The following is a 24,355-nucleotide window of genomic DNA, read 5'->3' as shown; positions in this document are numbered from 1 at the left end:
AGCAAATTGAGGAAAATTTTTTCTAAATTCTATCTGGTAATAAATATTTATGATCAGAGCTTATAAAAGACAAATATTTACCTAGAAATATTTATCCAAATAGGCATTTTGAATATTCATATACTCACTCTTGTTTTTTAATTAATTGCTTCATATATTCATTTGGCTTCCCTTAGCTGAGTTTCATAGTCATGCTTTTATTTTTATTGTCTATAACTGTCTCATCAAAAGAATGTGAGCTATCTACTCACAATTTTTAAGTTTCAGATGCTACTGCTGGAACATATTCTTTAAAATGTAGCTTTAAAAAGCTATGAATTTAGCAAATGTATTTATTGAATTCTTGCTATGCACTAGGTATAGCAGAAACACTTGGGGGTTTAATGCCAAGGTAGATAACTATTGCTGCTGTCCTAGAGATTACAATACAGAATAATCACTAAGAGATTCAGTTTTGAAGTGAGATAAAGTTGGGTTTGTATTCCAGTTCTGATACTTGGTAGCTAGGGAACTTTGGATAAGTTCCTTAACTACTCTGAGCCTCATTTGTAAAATGCAAATAACAAAAATAATATCCATCTCACAGAATGGCTATAAGGATTGAACAAGATAATTAATGCAGACCTGTAGTACAGTGCTTGGCACAGAGGAAGGTAAGCACTGCATAAATGGCAGGAGTGAATAGATAATTTCAATATTGGATGCCGTCCCCTACAGAAAAGGGGGCAGTTTCCATAGAGTGCTATGGAAACAAATTGTTGAATTAATAACATCATAGGATAATAACCCAATGCTCCAAGAATGCTTGGAGTATATTAACAGAATTGTAAATTCAGTTTTCAGTTTTAAAATTCTGTAACAAAAATGGGCATTTTGTTATTTCTTACTAAACAATCGTTTTCATTTGTACTCCAGGTGATTTGCATGGAAAATTAGATGATCTCCTTTTGATCTTCTCCAAGGTAAATTATTATTTTGCTAAATATTTGCATTTTGGGGGGGAAGGGCAGTCCTAGGGCAGATAACAATAGTAGTTTTATTAGGGATATATACAAATATAGACATAATATAGCAGTTTTTTACAAGAAGCTGAAAGACTTGTAGAGGGGTATCTTCTGAGATTCTGTTATACATATTTCATACAAATTTTTAAAAATTTAATTTGGTTCTTTGTTCAATATTATTGTTATCTGTATAGCCCTTAGGATTTGTACCCATTGTATTTATGGTCTTTATTACATCATAAATATGTAGATGGCACAGAATGGGGAGGGGAGCAGTCCATTTTATTTTATTTTATTTTATTTTATTTTATTTTAATTTTATTGTATTCAGAAATGAGCACATTACATACGTCTTCTCTTTCAATGCACACTAATTATGTATGAAAGGAATTCCCCACAGTAAGTTCCAAATTGCTCTTTTCTCCACCCAGTTCAGCATTGCTGGGTTCAGTTGCTTTTCCAGTGCCACGACTCCTCTTCATTTGTTGGGTCTAGGGGTGTGAGCCCACACAGAGGGCACAGAGCAGCTTGGTCTACATGGAGTATCTCTACATCTCTTGGTTTGGAATCATTTCTCTCTCTGAGCCAGCAGTTGTCAACTGAATGTTTGCTTCTGGGGTGACTGCATGTAGAAAACTGATCCTGAGGTGACCCCTGCCTTCACAGCGGTATCCCTTTATCTCTCTTTGATTGATGTGTCATCACCACAACTAGCATGTTGAATAATTGAGCACAGCATCGGTGTCTCCAATGGGCTAAAATAAAATATATTCTGATTATTATGATGGCCAATCAGTTCTAGTCTTTGAAGACTGTGAGAGCTTGAGTAAGCCACATAACTTTATAAACCTTAATTTTTTCTTTTGACTGCAATATTCTTGAGCTTTCGCCTCATTAGAGGTTGTCTTATGAATAAAATTACATAAATATCCAAAAGCATTTTTAAGTACTAATTTATACGAGAAATGAAAGGTTTCCACGTCATTCATTTAGAATGAAGCTCGGAAGGACATGGAGCAGGCCAAACCGGGAGTGGATGAATGGAGCTAGCACAGAGGAAATAGGAGGCTGCCCAGGTAGTGGGTTAGTATCAGGAAGTCCAGCCAAAGGTTTGCTGGAAGGGAGCTGAGAGTGCTGATGAAAGAGCAGCTCTAGAGATCAGCTGCTGAATCCAACCTGGGCGGGGAAGGAAGAGAAGCCAGGATGGGCCAGTCAACTGGGAGAAATGGGAAGACTGATGGATTGGCATGTTCTCAGAGGTCAGGGAGCAGGCGGCCTGGGGTTAGGGGCCTTAGAAAGCAGGACGGGTGGTAAGTTGCAAGGGGAGTAATCTTAAGGGATGAATGGGTTCAAGGTGGTGCCCAGAATGTGGGTAGCTAAAGTAAGTGAAAGAAAATAGTGGACATGAGATGGTCAAGCGCATGGAAAGCAGGTATGTTAAATGAGTTTGTGACAGGACTGACTGATGGAGAGCAGGGGAAGGAAGTTTTGTCACAGGTCGTGGGCCTGGAAGGAGAGGATTTTACCAAAGGCTGGCAAAATGTTGGTGTTTTACTGGCTCCGAGGAGTGAGTAGACCTTCCCCACACCTGACCCTGAGGTGTCGATCCTGTGGATGAATGGCTCCTTTCCTTCCAGCATCTTTAAGGGAGGCCCAGGTTTCCAGAGTGAGGTCTTTCCAAATGAGTCAGAGGCAGAAGGCAGTTTATTTACCACGAAATGGGGATTCTACTGGCCAAACTGGAAAGCTGTGGGAAAGATAGAAATGGTAGACTGGTGAGAGGACACCAAGGAGTTGCACGGTTTGGGGAATGGGATTTACATAACTCTACATAGCACCATATAAATGTTCAAAAGTTCAGTTCTGCCATTGTTGACAGTTACAACCTGAGGAAGGAGGAGGGGGCAGAGGTATGTGGGGACTAACCACAACAGAAAATCTGGTCATTATTTTTCTAGAGGTTTTGAGAAATACATAAAAGGGAAAATAGTTGAGTAAATTAAATGGGAAAAATGACTTTCAAGGCATTTAGAAGAGAAAATTTCTTGAGAGGTAGTCGAAGATATTAAGGCGTGATAAGGGAAAGGACTCTGGAACAGACATGAGAAAAAGAATTCTAACGTGTTCCTTTAATTCCATTGGCAAAACAATATGCAACATGGAATCTAATAAAAAACAGAACTAACAAGCAAAATAGACACAGACTCACAGATAGAGAGTAGGCTGACTGCTGCGGGTGGAGTGGGGTTGGAGAGGAGGGGTTGAGGAAAAAGGACTCATGGACATGGACAACAGTGTGGTGACTGCGGGCGCGGTGGGGAAAGAGTATAAGGAGACTAAATGGTAATGGAAAAAATACAATAAAAAGAAAAGTGAAAACTATATGGAACATATAAAACTGGAAGGTGCTAATGTAAAGATTGAACAGGAGGAGGTGGGCGGTAAGAAGTACTATAAAAAGAACTAAAGGTGAAAACATAGCATTCACATAGCAAGACATATTTTGAGAGTTAACCAGTGACAGTGTTCAGGAAGTAGAGATTAAAAGCACAGCGATGAAAGAGTGGGCACTATTGTTTGGAGTAGATTTGGGTAGAGGCAAGTGAGAAGGGTTGTTTGGAAAGCAGAAGTCTGTGGGAGCCATGAATTAGAATTTTAGCAGGCTGGAGTGAGAAGCAGATAAAATGCATCTCAGGTGTGGATTAAACCACATGCACAAGAACCTTGAAATCACTTGGTTTAAAAGGAGAAACTGAGGGAAAAGACCTTGATGACAGTCAGGTGCCACTTTAAGAAACTGAGAAGATGGTGTAGTTAATGGTGTCTGAGAAGGGAGAATGACCTGGTGGGCTTGTGATGATGGTGAGTCACTTAGCTTAGGGGCAGTGAGTGTCCTAAGTCAAAGGGTGAGAAAGAAAAGGGCAGGACAAAGATGGATCAGGAAGCTATGCTGTTTGATGATCTCTAACTTATAAAAAAAAAAGTCAGCATTCTGCCTTTTTCCTTCTCATTTTCTAAGATTTTATTTATTTATTTTTAGAGAGAGGGGAAGGGAAGGAGGAAGAGAGGGTGGGAAGCCTCGATGTGAGAGAGAAACATCAACCACTTGCCTCTCATATGTGTCCCTCCAGGGACTAAACCTAGAGCCCAGACATGGACCTTGACCAGGAATCGAACCAGCAGCCTTTTGCTTTGCGGGATAAAGTACATGCAACTGAGTCACACCAGTCAGAGCTTCTTTGTCATTTTTTAATCTGAAGTGTTTTGGTTTTCTTTGAATTGCAATATATAGACTTTATTTGCATCCCAATTCAAACATACAATTTAAAAATTATGACATTTACGCAACAATTGTAAATGGAAACACTGGCTAAATAATTTGATAGATATTTTTAAAATATTGCCAATTTTAAAAGCTGTGAGAATGATATTGTGGTTTCTTAAAGATTCATTATCTTTTATTTATTTATTTTATTTTGTTGTTGAGGTACAGTTTTCTACCTTTTACCCCCATCCTACCCCCCCAGCCTTCCCTACCTCCCTCCCATTTCCACCCCCTTCCTTATAATTGTCCATGTGTCCTTTACACTTGTTCCTGCACAATTTACAATAGCCAAGTGCTGGAAGTAACCTAGGTGCCCATCAGTAAATGAATAGATCAAAAAACTATGGTACATTTACACAATGGGATTCTATGCAGCAGAAAGAAGGAACTCCTACCCTTTGCCACAGCATGGATAGAACTGGAAAGCATTATGCCAAGCTATATAAGCCAAGCGGTGAAAGACAAGTACCATATGATCTCACCTTTAACAGGAATTTAATCTGAAGTTTAAATGAGGAATGATGGTAGATGGCAGAGTATAGGGTATAGTGCTACCTAAACCATGAATACAAACTGTTTTGGAAACAATGGTTTTACATGAATGCAAATGACAATGATACCCACCGGTCCATAGGTGAAACTCCCATCTACTTTACTTATTTTTTATCTTCACTTATCACTTCTACAGAAACCTAGAATTAAGTAAAAAGGGTCTCTTAGCTTTTGAAATTATTGTCACAAATCCAATGTACTTTACTCACAGGAGAGGTCCTAGGCCCTTACTCAAAGAACAGTGAACATGTATCAGTAAAACCTGATCTGACACGTTGCCTGCAAGTTTCCCAGCCTGGCTCCACCCCCGCCCCCCACTCTCCCGCTCTTTCTTTTTCCCAACAGATTATGGAGTGGGAGGGGAAAGGCAAAAGTGAGATACAATGACTGTGATGTAAAGATCTTCCAGACAGTAAGAGAAGATCTAGAACTCCAACAATGAGATAGGAAATGAAGTAGTAATTCTCTTGGAGAATCTGGGGTTTTGTGTATAGTGAACAGCTGTCTGTAGTTCCCAGAGGGGTCTGAGGGCATGCTTAGCCTGATGTGCCTGCAAGGTCAAGAAGGTTTCAGGTTCTAAGGTATGCACTGTGTTAAGAAATAAAGAAACAAATGGTACATTTTAAAAAACCCCAGCCAAAGTGGTTCAGGTAATTTTAAAATGTATTCTAGCTTTTAAAGGAGTTTCAATGATCTGGAAAATTCATTTCAGCAATGCTTACAGTATGAGTGAGTATCATTATTGGGTCTTAGCGAACATAAAAATAAAATAAGATTAGTTGAGAGAAGAGTAATGGTCCAAGAAAGGAGATGAAGAGGGAAAGAAGAACATCTTAAAATGAGGAGAGAGGTGGGGAGGGGTAGATTCTCTTTTTGGTGTCAGATACAAAGGTTGCCCACACAGGGATTACAACAGGTGCTATGACCCAAGCAATCACTTGCTTGCTTCAGGAAATGGTATTTTCTGTGATGGTGGCTGATTCTCACTGTGGTACTCAATGCACCAACAATGCATTAATGCCAATTACCTGTAATGCTCTGTATGTGGTGCTTTCCTCTAGTTCCTTCATTCGTAGGAGTACACAGGATTGAGCTGCCCCAGTGTCAGTCATGGGCTAGCTGTCGTCTGTTTAGAAGCAGCCAGTGACCATGCTTTCACTGATCCTTGCTTAATTTATTATTTATTTATTATTTAATTTATTAAAATTATCAACTTACTTGTGTTTTATTTATTAAAATCATTTTTATTTTATTCAAGTTCTGATTGAACTTGAATGGCAGGGAATAGCTTGGCAAAGTACATCCTGTTGGAGAGTTTTGGAGCTATAAATGACCAAGTTTATATTATGCTCTAACTGATTCTTCTCCATCAACCCCAAATAGAAATTAGGAAAACCTCAGGCTTTGAATTCAGGCAAAATTGTAACTCATCTTTCAGTTGGTGTTTTGCTCTCACCAGTTCTTTTACACAGTATAGGATGAGTAGGCTGCAGGGCTGCGGCTGGCCCAAGGCCAACCAAGGGCATAGCCTGAGAGGAAGACTTATAACATAGCGTCCCCCTGAGATGCCTGGCCATATTACCTTTCTCATTCAAGTGGTTGGTGTGACAATAGACTCCTGTTGTTATCCAAATTATATGTAGAAGGGTATCTGCCCACTAATTTATTCATTCAGTAATTTTAATGTGGTCCTTACAGTATACAAGGCACTATATAAACTGTGGAATGATACAAAGATGAATATGAAGTTCATTCATTTTATGTATGTGTATTAAACACTTATTATGAATGAGGTACTCTGATAAGGTTGGTGATATGGCAGGACTGAGACACTGTTTTTAGCTCCAAAGACATCACAGTTTAGTGAAGGAAGATCAACTAATAAAGCAATAGGACAGTTCTGGGGTGGGATGCGTTATAATTGGGATAAGCACGAGGCTCCAAGGGAGTAGATTGGAGGAGCACCTAACCTCATGGGAGACTTTCTGGAGGAGGTGACATTTAAGACAGTCCCTTCAAAGGATTTTAGTAACTAATAAGTGCCTAAGTCATGAAGGAAAGTTTTAGAGGATTGGAAAATATTTTATTCGCTCACACTTTTTGTGGTGTACTACAATAAATGATGAGATTCATACTAATGATTGTTCTTAATTGTTTGTTTTGAGATTTTGGCTTTCATATTTGGTTGTCTTTAGAAATTGTATCTTTTAAGCACCTTGACACTAAGCCAGACATTTTCAGATCACAATCCCATCTGGTTTTGGAAATAATTCTTTCCCCTGGGTGACACATGGTTAACCATGACAGACCTGTGCTTAAAAAAGGGCATCTCAACTTTATATGGCTCCAGTGTCTTCAAGTGAAGTAATTTACATAGCATTCATTAGGTCATATTTTTAGATTTTATTTTATGAACAGGTTAATTTAAGTCAGCCACTTTGGCTTAATTGGAGTGACCAATTTGAAATACTTTATTCAGAGCCTTAGCCTTGCTAACATTGCAAGGCAGTTTTCCTCACTGAAAACAAAGCTTGAAATTTTAGATCAAGTATTGGCAAATTATTTTGTTAAATTCGTGCTGTGAGTGGAGACCTCCTGAAGCTGAAACAGAGATGCACAGGGACAGAGAAAAGCTAATTAGCTCTTCACCCTGTGAGTGTCATATTGATGCTGCCCATTGGAAGCCATGCCATCTTGTTTTTTCCTTTTTCTTTCTCTTCCCTTCTGTCCCCCCACCCCATGCCTGTGATTTTCCAATTGAGAAGTTCATTAAATATTTTCTTGTTTTCTATCACTGACATGCTTCACACTGCCACAGTAATCAATTCTTTTCCTTTTGAGATTAAGGCAGTATGTTGGGAGCAGAACAGACCTCTGAAATAGGATTCATGAAAGATATAAAAATTGAAATAATATGGAGTTGAGGTCCAGAGGTTATTCTGTGAAGCGCCTTGGGGAAAATGTGTACCTCGGGGAAAATTTGTCATCACAGCTGAAAAATTGGGATGCTTTCTACATGTCTGTTGTAAAATGCTTCAGTAGGAAATAGGTGACGGTATAGGGAAATGTCTTGTGTGTCTCTATTCCAGTTAATTAATTGCAGTCTGCTGCCCCCCTGCCGCCCCCTGCAGGTCATCTGAGTGCTGTTCAGAGTTGTGATTACCCTGAGTTTTCTGTATTTGTCAACTTCATTTCTGTCATAGATGGTTTATTGTATATCAGCTACAGAATAAGCCAGAGAGTTTGGTTTACTGGAACTGAGTGAAGGATAGGGTATAGCAGCAGGTTTTGCTTCTTTGAAGGAAACCCAGAGAAATCTCAGTAACCAGAAGCCTAAATACTCCAAAGACTTATATTCCCGGAGACTTACTCTTCATCCTCTTACCTGTTTTCCAGTTCCCTATTATTCTAAGACTAAAACGTATTTGACTCAGACTATATAAAGTGATATGACTAATCCTGGGCCAACAGAGCAAATCTTATACATCCAAATTAATGTTGCCCTCTTCGAAGCGGTTAATGTAAAAGGCTCAACATGTACAGGTGTTCAGTATACACATTTAGGGCTCCTTTTGGAATCACTTTCAGAGACTGTGATATACTCAGTTGAATGATCTTCATCACCACAAATCTCAGGCTTTTGACGATGTGTTTGACTTTGTGAAAAGGTTAAAACTCATTGGTTGTCAAGCATCATGTATAAAGTGGATGGCCTAGCTGACCATTATTATTTTTGGCTTAAATTTAGGTATGACAAAGACATTCATTATCCTTTGCTTATGGCAGAGATGAAATACCTATAAACAAAGTTTGGCTTAACTGGAGATGAGAAGTTCTAATATAAGAAAGTTTGTCATCACAGCTGAAAACATGTTTACCATCCAATAATAATATGTGTAATTTTAGACTGTCAAATACTTTTCTCAAATTTTGATGTGGTTTCCTAGTAAGATCCAGCTCCCTCTCCCCCAACCAGGACCACACACATGTTCTGAGAGAAGGTCTCCCCTTAATCACGGGATCCACCGTCCCCCTCAGGCCCAGTTCTCCCTTGTTCTCACCCCAGGGCCCTCTGCTGCTGCTCCTCTAGCCCTCTTCAGGCCTGGACATCGCAGCAGAGCCTGTAGCCTCCAGCACTCTTCAGACTTCTCTAGCTTACTCATCCCAGACTGGGGGAAGGAAGAGTATCAAAGATGCAGAAACCTTCACTTTTTCTTAAAGGTTTGATGAGCAGTAGCCAATATTTTTGTAACTGACTCATGCTATCTAAGCCCAGTGTGAATAAAGTTACATAAATAAATGTATAAAAATGTAAAATAATGGGGTCTTAAGATTCAAAATAATACAAAGGTCATAACAAAGTGAATCTCTTAATTTATATGGCACTTCATGGTTTTCGTGCAATTTTATCGACACGGCCTCACTTGAGTTCAAAAGTAGTCCCATGCGGTAAGTATGGAGGTTATCATCCCCATTTTACAGATGAAGAAACTTACAGCTCATAAAGATCAAATAACTTGCCTAAGGACACATGGGTAATAGCGGAGCTGGGCTAGAGAGTAAGTCTTCTTGTTTCTGGCCCAGAACACTATACCACTGATTGCTTGTTTGTTTTCTATTGCCTTCAGAATGTTTCATTACATAGTGATTTCTGGAATCCCTAAGTTATATGTTGTAACCTGTATTATTTTTTCAACTATTCCTGTTATATTGATGTGAATAAAATGTATATAAGTACTAGGAGAGTGAGTGTAAAGTAATAAGAAAATACTTACATTTTGTCTTTGTAATGTATTTTTTTAAGCATTTGAATGTATCGTAACTATGCAATAGACGTGCACTTAACCATTTCTCTACCAGGCCTGGTAGGCATGACATATTTGTTTTGTCTTAGAATTTAGTAGCACAGAAGTAAAGGAATCAATAGTTCTTATAAAGACCAGAACTTTGTCCTGATCCCAGTTATTTTTCATGGTAACACTGTTTTCTAAAGTATTGTCTCATATTCAGGAGTGAAAATCAAAATATTTAACAACTAATATGTCCTGGTCAGTGAGCAGTGAGAACACATGCCAGCTATCAATACTTAGTGCAGTTGTCTCAGAGTGTACTGGTGCTATGTCGGCCCTGGTCACTTACACGGTGCCTTACACGTTCCCAGGCACTTTTGTATGCATTCTCTTATTTGATCTGGGGAGGAAGGGGTATAGTGTCATCCCCTTTGTGCAATTTGAGGGGCTCACACACAGCCCAGAGAAGTTAAACATAGGGCCCCTTAGAAGTTTCCCTCTTTTCCAAGGAAAAGGAAGAGAAGAGAGTAGCCATTTTTGATAGGACAAAGATCAGCTCCTTTCAGAGAAGACTTATAATAGATGGTGGGTAGAATGAGCAATCCTCATCTCCTCCGCCCCATTATCTTCCTGTCTCAAGCTAATTCTTTACTTCCACTGTCCCTTGCAGGAGATGACTGGCCTGGAAGAATAAACTGACTCAAGCAACTGATCAATTTTTTCCCAATGGGAGAACTGACTCAGCTTCTTTCTCCATGGTCTCAGGGACATTAAGTACAAAGCCTTACTTGAAATGTACATTTTTAACTGCTTGTTTTTCTCCCCTCTCCTTCTTCCACAGAACGGCCTCCCTTCATCATCCAACCCATATGTTTTTAATGGTGATTTTGTAGACCGAGGAAAAAATTCCATTGAGATCTTAATGATCTTGTGTGTGGGTTTTCTTCTCTATGGTGATGACCTGTGCTTAAACAGAGGAAACCATGAAGATTTTTTAATGAACATGAGGTAACGTAGGCCTTTAGATGTCCTCTCCCCCCACCCCCATTTTGGAAAATTCCATCGTGTTCAGTTCCTAGCAAAGAGTTAGAGGTGAGTGTAGAGAAGTAGGGATGAAAGGAATCTCAAGGAATAGCTCAATTCTTACCCCTTTTTATAACCCCTAGTCTACTGAGTGAGTGTACATTGTTCTGAAGTCCTTTTCCTATATTTTCTTCTAGTTCTGTTCTTCCTTCTATTATGTTCTTTCTCATCCTCTCGTCCCACCCTTCACAGTGCAAACTGAGCGCTGGGTAGGTGTGTTAGGTCAGGTTTGGAGGTGTGGTAGGTTCTGTGGACAGGCTTCAATGGGATCATTCTGTTGCTACCCTTTTGGCTTGTCTCACGTGTTGTTTCAGAAACTAGTACTGTGTTTTTCATTAATGTGTATATTTTTTAATCACATGGTAATTGCTTCCAGCACAGTTGTTCATAAACCTATTTGAGAACAGCTGTAACAGCATTTCAACTATCTGATTCACTGGAGATTTGAGAAATAAAGATTGATGAAATGATTTACCAATTTTTGCTGAAAGGCCCAGTAGGTGATACACGTTCCCCTTTCCCTTTTTTATTTTTCTTCTTCCTCCTCTTCTACCTCCTGTTCGTCTCCTCCTCCTTTCCTTTTTCTTGTTTCCTTTTTTGTTGTTGTTTCTTGTTTTACAGAAAATAGGAACCCGTTTTCCCTAGGGCAGTAGAAGGCATGGCATGTTTCATGTTTTTGGTCCTGGGCTTTTGGATGCCTTGATCAAAGCTCAGCAATTGATCAGTCTTGTCTTTGGTGCAGTTTTGGCACCTGGTCACAGTATAGAGTTTTAATTCTAATTCTTAGGTAAGGAAGCAAATACTAAGACGATGAAGAAAAACATTCCAAGACTATTATCAGAGGCCCATTGTATGTAGTGTAGCTAAACACCCTTATTTGAGCACGCCTTTTATCCTTTCATTTATTCATTTAGCCAATCATATTTATTTAGTGCTAACAATGGTTAATGAAAGACACATGCCCCTTCCCTCATAGAGTTTATATCTAGCAAACAGAACACGTATTGAGCAGGGTTTTCAAGCGCGATGAGTTTGTAAAGTGGAGGATCCGATCTGTCTGAGGGGTGATAGAAGGTTGTCCCACAGAAGTATGGCATTAGCCTGAGCGCCAAAGAATGAATTAGGCAATGAAGGGGCCATGGTGTTTCACAGTGGGAGGACAACTTATGCAGAGCTTAAGACAAGACTTTTTAGACTTGAAAGAAGTTCAGGAGGCAGGAGCATAGACTGAGGGACAGGATGGCGTCTCATAGTGTTGCAGACATAAGAAATGGTTGAATTGTGCAAAGGAATTTTGATTCTCTTGTGAAGACAACAGAAAATCACCGGAGAGTATCATACAATTTGTGTTTTAAAATGCAGCAGGAAGAGTAATTTGGAGAGGGGTAACAATGATATGTGGGGAGGCCAGTTAAGAAGCAGTTGAAGAGTAGATGATGGATTTTCACTTAGACTAGGGTGACGGGGATGGAGATGCAAAGAACTAGGTAGATTCAAGAGGAGTTTAGGAAATGATGACTTAAGGTTTGGTAACATAGTATGAGGGACTTGAAAGAGGAGAGAATCAAGGGTGATCTCTAGGTTCTTGGCTTGAGTTTGGTGGGTATGTAGCATCATTCACTGATATTGGGAACATGAAAAGGGGAGAAAGTTGGGATGAGAGAGAATGATGGGTCCAGTTTGAGGAAAGCTCATTTGAGGTGCTGTTGAGCAGGCAGTTGAGTATACATGTCCCAAGCTCAGAAATGAAGTATAGGCTGGAGCGTTGTCCTGTAGTACTGGCACATGGATAATAACTGAAGCCCTGGGCAAGCATGATGTTGTCAAGGGAGCAAGGGAAGGGAGAAGAGGGCCTGGGACAGAATCTGAAGAAACTCCCAGCATTTAAGGCTCGGTAGAGGAGAACTTGCAAAGGAGATTCACACTAACTAGAAAGGTAGGAGGAAAACCAGGAGAGTTTACTGTCAATCAATCCAAGAGAAGGAAAGTTTTCCAGAAGGACTGTATAGTCAACTGTATTAGTGTTTCAGAAAGGGCAAGAAAGATGAGAACTGCAAAGTGTCCATCGGATTTAAGAACATGGACACCTTTGGTGAGCGTAGGACTGAATTCATCCCAGAAAACATAATGTTACACTGTACAAGCCTGACATGACATGATTTGCATAGAAACGTAGAGTGAGTATGTTGTGTTCCAACTTTACCGTTTGGGGTATTAAGAGTATGTGCTGTTAGGCTAAGGCAAAGAAAAGTAATTGAAAAAAAAACATCCCATCATTAAATATCCCTTGGCAACTGCTATTCAGACTCTAAAATTCCTGACACTTTCTATTAAAACCTTCAATACCATTACATGAAGTATAGCAGAGAGACTATGAAGAGCCAACTCATTTATCTTCTAGGTTTTTCTCTATCTCTGTTCAGTCGTTTTTCCTCTCACTATCATTCATTTACTGTAAGATAAAAATGGTCTGAGAAATTCTATCTAAACTAAAAGCATTCTCTCATACAGCTTCTCTGAATACTTGCAGCACTGATACAACCTATGCTTACCACGTATCTTTTAAGTTGTCTCGTGATTGTTTCATGAGACTTTATCTTCTCTCCCCAACTATTCTACAAGCTCCTTGAGGATAGGAGTGAAGTCATTGGCTGCTTTTGTTCTTTTCCATCATGTCTAGCAAATACTTGGGTAAGTAATAGTCAATTCCAACTAAAGTCTAACTTTCTAAGCTATTGACATTTATGATAGAGAGATGTCAAGGCCTCCCTTTTTGACATGACTCACATAAGTAGGAGTTATATCAACATTTAATTAAATAGTATAAATCCCACTTTTTTTCCAGGTATGGCTTCACAAAAGAAGTCTTGAGTAAATACAAGGTAAGACTCATACTTTAAAACAAACTCTCTTTGCTGTCTATGTGGAGAAGTGAAAATGGAGCGAGCCTTCAGGAAGGGTGATGGGTGAACTAGTCGGAATCCATGCCAATAAAAGGAAGCCCTGGCCGTGGTAGAGGCTTAATTTTCTTCCTGGACTAAAGCAAGTTTTTTCATTGTGACTTTTGCAAATTTTAGCATAGAAACAACCTATTCCACTGTTTTAAAAGTACCTGGTACTTTTTTTACCCAGGTACGGTAAAACATGCAGAAATGAAAGTAGCTATCCTAAAGGAAGAGGTTTTTATTCACAGTTACCTGGAAATAGGAGGCACAGCACATCACATTGGGGGGCCACATGGGGAAGCACCTAGCTTGGCCAGAAGACAGAAGGAGTGAGAGGGAGTGTGTTTATTGTGGTTTCCTTGGGGAGAATTGGGAGAGACAGTGTAAGCATATTTAGGGTTTGGTAGTTTGAGTAATTTCAGCCCCATAAAAGAGGTGGTTGGGGGTGTGGGCTCTTGACTGATTGGTTTGCATATGAAAGGCAAGTCATTTACTATCTGTAAGAATGAGCTAGCCCTGGGAGGTACAGTCTCAGGGACTTCGAGGCTCCAAGATGTCAAAGTCTCAAAACTACAGACTAAAGAGACATGATTAATGCATGCTAGTGGGTTAGTGACTCCATGCTGACTTCGTTTGGGTGGCATGAAAGCTGATTTGCTTTTTGTCCATACGTTGAGACTACTCAATAAACTTGAACCCATCAGGAAAACTGATTCAAGCTCTTACTTACAGGTACATGGGGAAAAAATCTTAAAATTCTTGGAAGACGTTTTTGCCTGGCTGCCAGTCGGTACAATTATTGATGAAGAAATCCTGGTCACGCATGGTGGGATATCAGAGTCCACAGATTTGGTTTTACTCAATAATATAGAAAGAAACAAAGTAAGATGACTATTTATATGAATCTTGTCTCAGAGATTTATATGGGGATGTATAACTCTTATTTCCATGTATTATTTTGTATTCGTTTGTGCTTTAGTAGTTGTTGTAACTCTGAAAAGATTACTGCAAATTTTAGAAAATCTGTGATTGTATGATAAGTATATGGGTAACTTCTCTACATGGGAAATTTTAAAATTCATGATGAATGTGGGAAAATGAAGAAATTTTGGCATTTCATATGGTTTCTAAAAGTGAAAAATCCTGATTTAAAAAATTAAAGTCTCTAATTAATATTGTAGTAAAATATACATAACATAAATTTACCACTATAACCAATTTTAAATGTACAGTTTAGTGGCTTTAAATACATTCACATTGTAAATGGAATGGGAGTAAAAGGCAGAAAACTGTGCTTGAACAATGACTAAAATAAAATTAAAATAAAATATGAACTAAAAAAAAATACATTCACTATGTTATGCAGCCATCACCAAAATCATTACCATCCATTTCTCAAACTTGTTATCTTCCCAAACTGAAACTATATACCCATTAACACTAACTTCCCATTCCCCCTCCTCCACCTCTGCAACCACCCTTCTACTTTCTGTCTCTATGAATTTGAGTACTCTAGGTGCCTCATGTAGGTGGAATCATACAATACTTTATTTTTGAATTCATATTATTTCCCTTATAATATACTCTAAATGGCTCAGGGTAATATTTTTGGAAATATTTTTAAACCTAAGTAATCAATATATTAAATACAACAGAAATAGAGCAGGGACATGTATAAAACCTCTGAGGGAAGTGGTTGTGTGGGGCCTGTAAAGCTGTCACCCTTCATGAAAGCCTGCTTTGTCTGGGCTTTGCAGAATGACTGGAGGTATTTTCTTCCTATGCCAGCCAAGTATCCAGACCAGGGGCACAGGGGGTACCACGTGGGCATAAGAACCGATAGCAATTCTGGAGCCAGATGATCATATATGGTCCCAGTGAAAAACACGAACCCTTACCCCCCTCAGGACTGATAGTCAACTTTCAAGCAATCTAGGCAAGTGAAGTCTAGAGCTGGAATTTAATTTGATATAGACAGAAATGTGACCCCTATTCACCATGAGTTTTTGGAGTCCTTATACATTATTACACATGAATGATAATACTGTTGCTAACTTTTTGTGATCCTTTTAATTTCAGCTTAAATATACCCCTCTGCAAAGCCTTCCACAATGTGCAGGCTAGATCAAGTCCCCTTTTATGTGCTCTTAATCCCCTTATATATATCCTTCATACCAGTTACCAAAATTCAATAAGGAACTCTGATAGTGTTTGTTTACTCTCTACCCCTGCTTCTCTAGTTCACTGATATAATCCCAGAATCTAAGATGTAGTAAGTACATAATCGATGTTTATTGAATATCTCTTAAGAGATTTAAAACCAAAGCAAGGCAAATCTAAGACAAAACTGGATAAAAACTTTTTACAACCCTTTTCCTGATTCTGTGGTAATTTTGCATAGCTCCCTTCCAACCTCACCCATGAGGACCATACTTCCTGGTTTATACCTGTTGTGGTCCTGTGATTGTTAATAGCACCTCTCTTTACTCTTAAAAGTATTCCTGTTGCAATCAATTTTAACCATCCCTCTAAGTATCAGCAAATCATCAAGCCAATAAGTCATTTTGACCAATATGAGATAGTCAATGTTAGCATAATGAATGGATATGATTCTAGCCAAGAGCAATGGAACATGGTATTTTTGGCAGTCAAATATTGGCAAGCACACAGCAGGAATAGGACACTCTGCCACCACCTGTCCTATGACAATAGCACTGATCAGCCATGGTAGCCACTACCAATTTATCTGATTGAAATTTTTTCCTTTCCTGAGATTAGCCTGAGCAGGTTACCCTCTGGAGGGCTTTTTCAGATATTAAGATAATGTCTCTTGAATGTCCATTACTATCTCCATGGAGACCCTAGGTTGAGAGCCACCTTGACCTAGTAAACACCACAAGGCTCTGACATCAGACAGGTGTAGCTAGCTTTACATCCTGCTTCTGCCACTTCCTGGCTTGGTGAGTGGGCAAGGAACCAAAGTTTTCTAGGTCTCAGTTTCCATACCTATACATTGAAGCTAAAAACACCTTCCATATTGAATTGTTGGCAGGATTAAGTATAATTAACTAGATGAGGAAACCAGTGTAAAGTAAGCTCTGAACATAGAGCTTTCTTCTCCAACTCTCTCTTTTTTTTTTTTTGCTGATACTTGGGACTAAGGTTTGAATTTTAGTCACCAAAATGGACTGTGGGGAGAAGTTTGTGGGCCAGAAATTTTCTCAGGATACCTCAAATTTCATGTCCTTTGAGGAGCAATGTTCCACCTATTCATAAGATGGGTTGTAAAGATAGAAATTTGACCTAATATATATTTTTGTAGCTTCTACCCCTCCTAGAGTGAGGTGGAATTGATAGTACATAGTTGTCATATTAAATATAATTGAGCTGTAGTAGAAGTCATAGGTTCAAGCCTTTGGAACTCTACCAGATGAGATATAAAAGTAGATTTTCAAGTCCAACTTTATAACCCTTACTTTCCCATCCCTTAGGACCCTCCAAGTATAGGGTGACCATGCTCCCTGGTTTATACCTGTTGTGGCATAATTGCTAATAGGGGAGGGGGGGTCGGGTTGGGGGAACCTGTTGACAACTTCCATTCTAGGTTCATTAAAGACATTTTATAAGGTGGGCAGGTTGGGGGAAGGGGTCAATGCAGAGGGACAGAGAAGGAATACTCTATAAGATGAAGACTCTGCTTTAGCATTCTTCAAAGTCCCTGCCAGGAATTGGGTGCAGGGGGAGGGATGACTAGTAGGTCCTCCCGGAGAAAGTGGTGGTGTGGTGCCTTAGGAAAGGGCTGGGGCAAAATATCTTTATCCTGAGTGGCCTTGAAAACAGCAGAGCCACACATATTTGAGACCATGTTGACTCCCCCAATGAACTTATCAGAAGTTGTGTGCATGCAAGTCCAGAGTGTCTTCCCAGAATATTCTGTTCTGGGGACATTTGCTGGGGGCAGATGGGGAACATAGGCTGTGAACTCACCAATAATAGCTGATACTGAATTTCCAACCATTTCAATGAGACAGGGCCTCAGAATAAGGTTTGGTTTTATTTTTGAAAAATAAAGGTAAGATTTCATACACCCTAGTTTATAGAAGAAACTAAGGGCCTACCACAGAGAACTGTCTATCACTGAACTAAGGCTACCAATATAACAGAAGTATCACATGAAATTATTTTGTATAAGGGTAGAGTGCTACAAAGAAATAAGTGTAAAATTACAGTCTCAGGTAATGAAAGGGAATGTAAAAGGATTATAGTAATTGACATACTGTCAGAAAGACATTTTATTTTTCAAAGACATGCATCACTTTTGTTACTAGGATTAGAGAGTATCACCAGTTGCTGGCAGGGTCAGATTGAGACCACATTGCATTTAAGTTGAAGGGCTTCCAAAGTTTTCAAATTATGTCCCCTTTGAGAGCTTTCCTCGATGCACGTGTAACTTTTTCTCACTTCTCCAGCAAAACACAACAAAATAAAAAGCAGCCACTCCTGAAGTGGTTCTGAAATCAAAGCCTATTGGTTCTCTCTTAGCCCCATATACAAAGGCTCACAGGGAGACAGTTTTCCCTTAGCACTTTCCATTTCCTGTGATAATGGCGTCTAACATTTTGGCCTCTCTGAGCCACACTGGAAGAAGAGCTGTATTGGGCCACACATTAAATATACAAACACTAATGAGACTGATGAGCCAAAAAAAAAGGTTTTATTTTCTTTATTTTTATTTTTTAAGTACATTTTATTGATTATGGTATTACAGCCATCCCATTTTTTTCTCCACTTTCTCCCCCTCTGCCCTGTACTCCCTCCCATCAGCATTCCCCCCACCTTTAGTTCATGTCCATGGGTCATTACATATAAGCTCTTTGGCATCTGTATTTCCTGTACTATTCTTAACCTCCCCCTGTCTATTTTCCACTTACCAATTATGCTTCATATTCCCTCTATCTTGTCCCTCATTCTCCCCCCTCCCCTCCCCACTGATAACCCTCCATGTGATCTCCATTTCTGCGATTCTGTTCCTGTTCTAATTGTTTGCTTAGTTTTTGCTTTTATTTTTTAGGTTCAGTTTTTGATAGTTGTGATTGTGTTGTCATTTTACTGTTTATAGTTTTGATCTTTTTCTTAGATAAATCCCTTTAATATTATATATAATAAGGGCAAAAAAAGGTTTTAAGTAAATTTACGATTTTGTGTTGGGCCACATTCATAGACATCCTGGGCCGCATGTGGTCTACAGGCCACGGGTTGGACACCCCTGCCTCAGAGCATGTCTAGCAGTGACATCTGTGCTTCTAGGGTCCTTTAGAAACTCTAATGGGAAACTTTCCCTACAGGGCAATGTTTCTATTTGAAAAATGTGCAAACAGAATTGAACAGGCCCACTTCCTAGAGATCAATGGTCACTAAGATAAAGGAGGTGGGTACAATGGAAAAGATGACCATGTGTTTTTCATTGGGTTGAGGCACAAAAAAGTATAGACAGAATAGCAACAGGTATTGAAGTTTCTGTGTGCAGCACACCAAGCATAGGATTTGACTAAAGCATGAATTTGTTTTGTAGCTGAAATCTGTGTTGATGCCACCAGTTCCATTGGATAGAAGCAACCCTGCTGAAATGAGGAGACATAGAGGACGTCCTCCACCAGTGGGAATCAAAATGACTGGACCCCCTTCTCAGTATTTAACAAAGTATGAGTGGGAACAGGTGGGTAATCCAACTGTTCACCAAAGTGGCAAAGAAGACATCGCACAGATGATGATGTCCCTTACAATGTAGAGATAAAAAGCGACTTAGCCTTATAAGCGGATCATATCCTTCTCTCTGAATTCATCACTGTATTTTAATAGCTTTATTGATATATAATCTGCATATCACATAATGTACTTATTTAAAGTTCATTGTTTTTTTAGTATATTCACAGTGTGGTGCAGCTGTCACTACAATCTAATTTTAGAACGTGTTCATCACCTAATAAAGAAACTCCATGCCTATTATCAGTCATTCCCCATTTCCACCCCACCCCCCACTCTCCTCTTCCCCCCCGCATCCCTGCTCCCCTCAGCCTCAGGCAACCACTAATCTACTTTTGGTCTTCATAGATTTGCCTTTTCTGGACATGTTACAGTATGTGGTCTTTTGTGTTTGGCTTCTTTTACTTTGCCAGAGTAACAAGTATTTTTGCTTTGTGCTTTTGGTATTGTATCTAAGAAGCCATTGCCTAACCCAGTGTCATGAAGATTTATTCCTATGTTTTCTTTTAAGAGTTTTATGGTTTTAGCTCTTATATTTAGGTGTCTAATCCATTTTGAGTTATGAGGTAGGTTTCCAAATTCATTCTATTGCATGCGGATATCCAGTTATCCCAGCACCATTTGTTAAAAAGACTATTCTTACTGAATTTTCATGGCACCCTCACCAAAAATCAATTGGCCATAGATATGAAGGTTTATTTCTAGATTTTTAATTCTATTCCATAATCTATATGTCTTTCCTTACATCAGTACTACATAGTTTTGATTACTGTAGCTTTTTTAAAAAGATTTTATTTATTTATTTTTAGAGAGGGAAGGGAGGGAGGGAGAGAGAGAGAAAGAAACATCAATGTGCGGTTGCTGGGGGTCATGGCCTGCAACCCAGGCATGTGCCCTGACTGGGAATCGAACCTGCGACACTTTGGTTAGCAGCCCGCGCTCAGTCCACTGAGCTACACCAGCCAGGGCTTGATTACTGTAGCTTTGTACAAAGTTTTGAAACTGAAAGTGTGAGTTCTCCGCATTTTTTCTTCTTTTTCAAGATTTTTTTGACTATTCTGGGTCCCTTAAATTTTCCATATGAATTTTAGGATCAGCTTGTTAATTTCTACCAAAAACCAGCTGGGATTTTGGTAAGGATGGACTTGAACCTATGGATCAATTTGGGTACTATTGCAGTTTTAAAAATATTATGTCTTCAACTCCATGAACATGGAATGTCTTTCCATTCATTTAGATCTTTAATGTCAACAGTGTTTTGTAATCATGTATATTGAGTTACTTGTTTTGTTAAGGTTATTCCTAACTTATTCCTAAGTATTTTCAATATTATTGTAACTAGAATTGCTTTCTTAATTACATTTTGGGTTGTTCATTGCCAGTATATCGAAATACAGTTGATTTTTATGTACTGATCTCATGTAGGGAACCTTGATAAACTTGTTTATTCATTCTGATGGTTTTAGTGGATTCCTTGGGACTTTCTATGTACAACTGCACATTATCTGTGAACAGAGATGATTTTGCCTCTTTCTTTCCAATTGGGTTGCCTTTTATGTCTTTTTCTTAGTAGCCCTGTCTAGAGCCTCCAGTGCAGTGATGAATAGAAGTGGTGAGAGCAGACATTCTTGTTTTATTCCTGATATTACAGGGAAGCATTTAGCCTTTCACCATTAAGTATATTAGCGGTTTCTTTGTATTGTAGCTGCCCTTCATCAGATTGAGGAAGTTTCTTTCTGTGCTTACTGTGTTGAGTGTTTTTATCACAAAAGAGTATTGGGTTTTGTCAAATGCTTTTGTTGTATCTATTAAGGTGATCATGTGGTATTTGTCTTTTATTCTATTAAATATGTTGTATTACATTGATTGATTTCAGATGTTAAACAAACCTTAAATTCCTGGTATAAATTCCACTTGGTCCTGTATAATCCATTTTATGTGTTGCTGGCTTCAGTTTGCTAATATATTTTTAGGATTTTTATATTTATATTCATAAGGAATATTGGTCTGTAGTTTTCTTTTCTTGGGATGCCTTTGGTATTAATGTAAGATATGTAAGATTGGCATCATAGGATGAGTTGGGAAGTATTATATACTCTTCTGTTTTGGGGAGGAGTTTATGAATTAATTATATTAAACATTCTTCAAATGTTTGGTAGAATGAAGCCATCTGAGTCCAGGCTTTTCTTCATAGCAAGTTTTAAAATTATTAACTTAATCATCTGTCTTACTATAGCAGTTCTATTCAGATTTTTTATTTCTTTTTGAGTAGTTTGCATCTTGGTAGTCTTGATAGTCTGTCTTCCTTTGGAATTTTTCCATTTCATTTAATTTATCTAATTTGTTGACCTATATTTGTAGAATACACACACACACACAAACACACAGGATGGGCAAAAGTAGGTTTATACTTGTGAGTATCGAAACAGCTTAGTTTTGTATTGTTATTTATTAATTTGTATTTTTCCATACGATCATCTGTCTGTATGTGTGTATTTTTTTTTTGGTAAGGTCCCCAAAGTGATGGTCCCCTCTTTCATTTCTGATTTTAGTAATTTGAGTCTATTTTGTTCTCTTGGTCAATCCCACTGAAGTTTGTCAATTTTATTGATCTTTTCAAAGAGCCAACTTTTGGTTTTACTGACTTTTCTCTAATGTATTCTATGTTATCCTTATTTATTTTAGCTCTAACCTTTATTACTTCCCTTCTTCTGCTTTTAGATTTAGTTTGCCTTTCTTTTTCTAGTTTCCTAAGGTGAAAAGTAATGTCACTGATTTGAATTTTTTTCCCTCTTTTAAATGAAGTTATAAATTTCCCTGTACACACTGCTTTAGTTCCATCCCAAAAGTTTTGCTATGTTGTGCTTTCGTTTGCATTCATCTCAAACTATTTTCTAATTTCCCTTGGAATTTTTTTTTACTTCATAATGTTATTTAGGAGTGTGTTGTTTAATTTCTGCATATTTCTTTATTTAAAGATTTTATTTATTTATTTTTAGAGACGCAAGGGAGGGAGATAGAGAGAGAGAGAAACATCAATGTGCGGTTGCTGGGTGTTATGGCCTGCAACCCAGACATGTGCCCTGACTGGGAATCGAACCTGCGATGCTTTGGTTCGCAGCCCACACTCAATCCACTAAGCTACGCCAGCCAGGGCTTAATTTTTGCATATTTCTTAATTTCTGCATATTTCTTAATTTCTCATATTTCCTTCTCTCATTGATTTCTACTTGAATTCAATTGTGGTTGGTGAACATACTTTGCATAAGATTTAAATCCTTTTAAACCAGATTGAGGCTTTTTTGTGGCCCAGCATATGGTCTGTCTTGGAGAATGCTTCATGTGCTCTGGAGAAGAAAGTATATTCTGTTCTTGTTGAGTGGAGTATTTTATATATCTGTCTTTGAACATATTTGTAACAGTTGCTTTGAAATTTGTCTGCTAAATTAATACCTAATCTTCTCAAAGGCGATTTCTATTGCCTGCTTGTTTTTCCCTGTGGTTTTGTGTGTGTGTGTGTGTGTGTGTGTGTGTGTGTGTGTGTGTCTTGCAATTTTTGGTTGAAAGCTGAACATTCTAGGTAATATGTCATAGTACTCTAGATAGTTATCCCCATGCTCCTCTGGGGCTTGTTCTGATTTGCTTGTTTGCTCATTTATTTGTTTAGTGGCTTGTCTGGACTATTTCAGTGAAGTCTATTCCTTCTCTGTGTAGCCTCTGGTGTCACTCCTCACAAAGTGCTGCTGCCTTGGGCATGCACACAGTTTGCCTGACTACCAGGGACAGTTGTACTTTTAGGTGGGCTCTCTTTGACTCTCTTTTTCCCTGGTTTCCTCTGTAAGCTTTGGCCGATCAGCCTCTATGTGCATCAGACCCAGCTGTTACTTCACTAATTGCTATTGTTTTTAACAGTGCCCTGGGGCTTCACAATCTGATCCCATTAAAGCTGGACTCCTTTGCAGGGGCAGGGTATTGACAATCTTTGAGGCTTATTCTGACCCCAAGAGGGCTATTCTCATCTGTTACTTTCCCTGATTCTGTCTGTTAAACTTCTAGCTGGGCTACTCTTGCTACCGGTATCATGGTACTACCACCTTTCTTGTAATTGCTCACCCCCAATAAGCCTCTATTTCTTTTAATTAATTAATTAATTTTTAGAGAGAGGGGATAGGAGAGAGAAAGAGAGGGAGAGAAACATCAATGTGAAAACAAACATCGATTGGTTGCCTCTTGTACACATCCTGACTTCTTGTACATGGCAACCCAGGCATGTGCCCTGACCAGGAATTGAACCAGCCACCTTTTGCTTTGTGGGATGACACCCAACCAACTGAGCCACACTGGTCAGGGAAAACCTCTATTTCTTGATTCCATACTCTTATACCTTGATTGCTGAAAATGTTGACTAAAATGTGATTTCTGATGTAAAGTATACTCTAATCAATGAGGAAAAGAGAGAAAGAGAGGTAGGGCGATAGGGAGGGAGGAGGGGTAGTAAGAGAGAAATAGGATTTGTCACTGGCTTGTGCATCCAAAGTATTTAAAAATCAACTAGGTCTAAGAGATATCCTATAGCAATCAGGGAAGGGTACTTTCTTAAATTGGGACATCTAAATTCCAAAGACCAAAGGTTAGATAGGATAAGTACTTCTAGGATTATGGTGAATAAAAAGGATCAGGCTGAAGAGATTAGAATTGCATAAAAAGAATATCTTGGCCTCTGGAAACCTACATGAATTAGAATTATGGATATATATAGCCTTAAGAAGTGATACAGAGAGACTGGGAGTCATTATTCTATAATAGAACCTCCTCCTGTCCCAATAATATAGATGAGGTAGCTTACAGACTCTTAAGTCTGTGACTGGAGCTGACACAGGGTAAAATAGACCA

The 24,355-nt window shown here is 38.8% G+C and overlaps 1 protein-coding gene across 1 annotated transcript in view; it reads left to right on the top strand.

Annotated features, from left to right (window-relative positions):
• The window catches only part of PPEF1 (protein phosphatase with EF-hand domain 1), an 85,168-nt gene that overhangs the window by 44,710 nt on the left and 16,103 nt on the right, over nt 1–24,355 (top strand). Inside the window, exons 8-12 of the mRNA XM_045856088.1 lie at nt 916–962; nt 10,513–10,679; nt 13,600–13,636; nt 14,432–14,581; nt 19,272–19,415. Coding sequence (XP_045712044.1) covers nt 916–962; nt 10,513–10,679; nt 13,600–13,636; nt 14,432–14,581; nt 19,272–19,415 — 545 coding nt within the window. The remainder of the gene's footprint in view (nt 1–915; nt 963–10,512; nt 10,680–13,599; nt 13,637–14,431; nt 14,582–19,271; nt 19,416–24,355) is intronic.

Source organism: Phyllostomus hastatus, unplaced genomic scaffold (genome assembly GCF_019186645.2).
Source record: "Phyllostomus hastatus isolate PE091 unplaced genomic scaffold, TTU_PhHast_1.1 phas_scaffold_12, whole genome shotgun sequence".
Classification (NCBI taxonomy): domain Eukaryota; kingdom Metazoa; phylum Chordata; class Mammalia; order Chiroptera; family Phyllostomidae; genus Phyllostomus; species Phyllostomus hastatus.
This window is presented reverse-complemented; position numbering and strand designations above follow the sequence as displayed.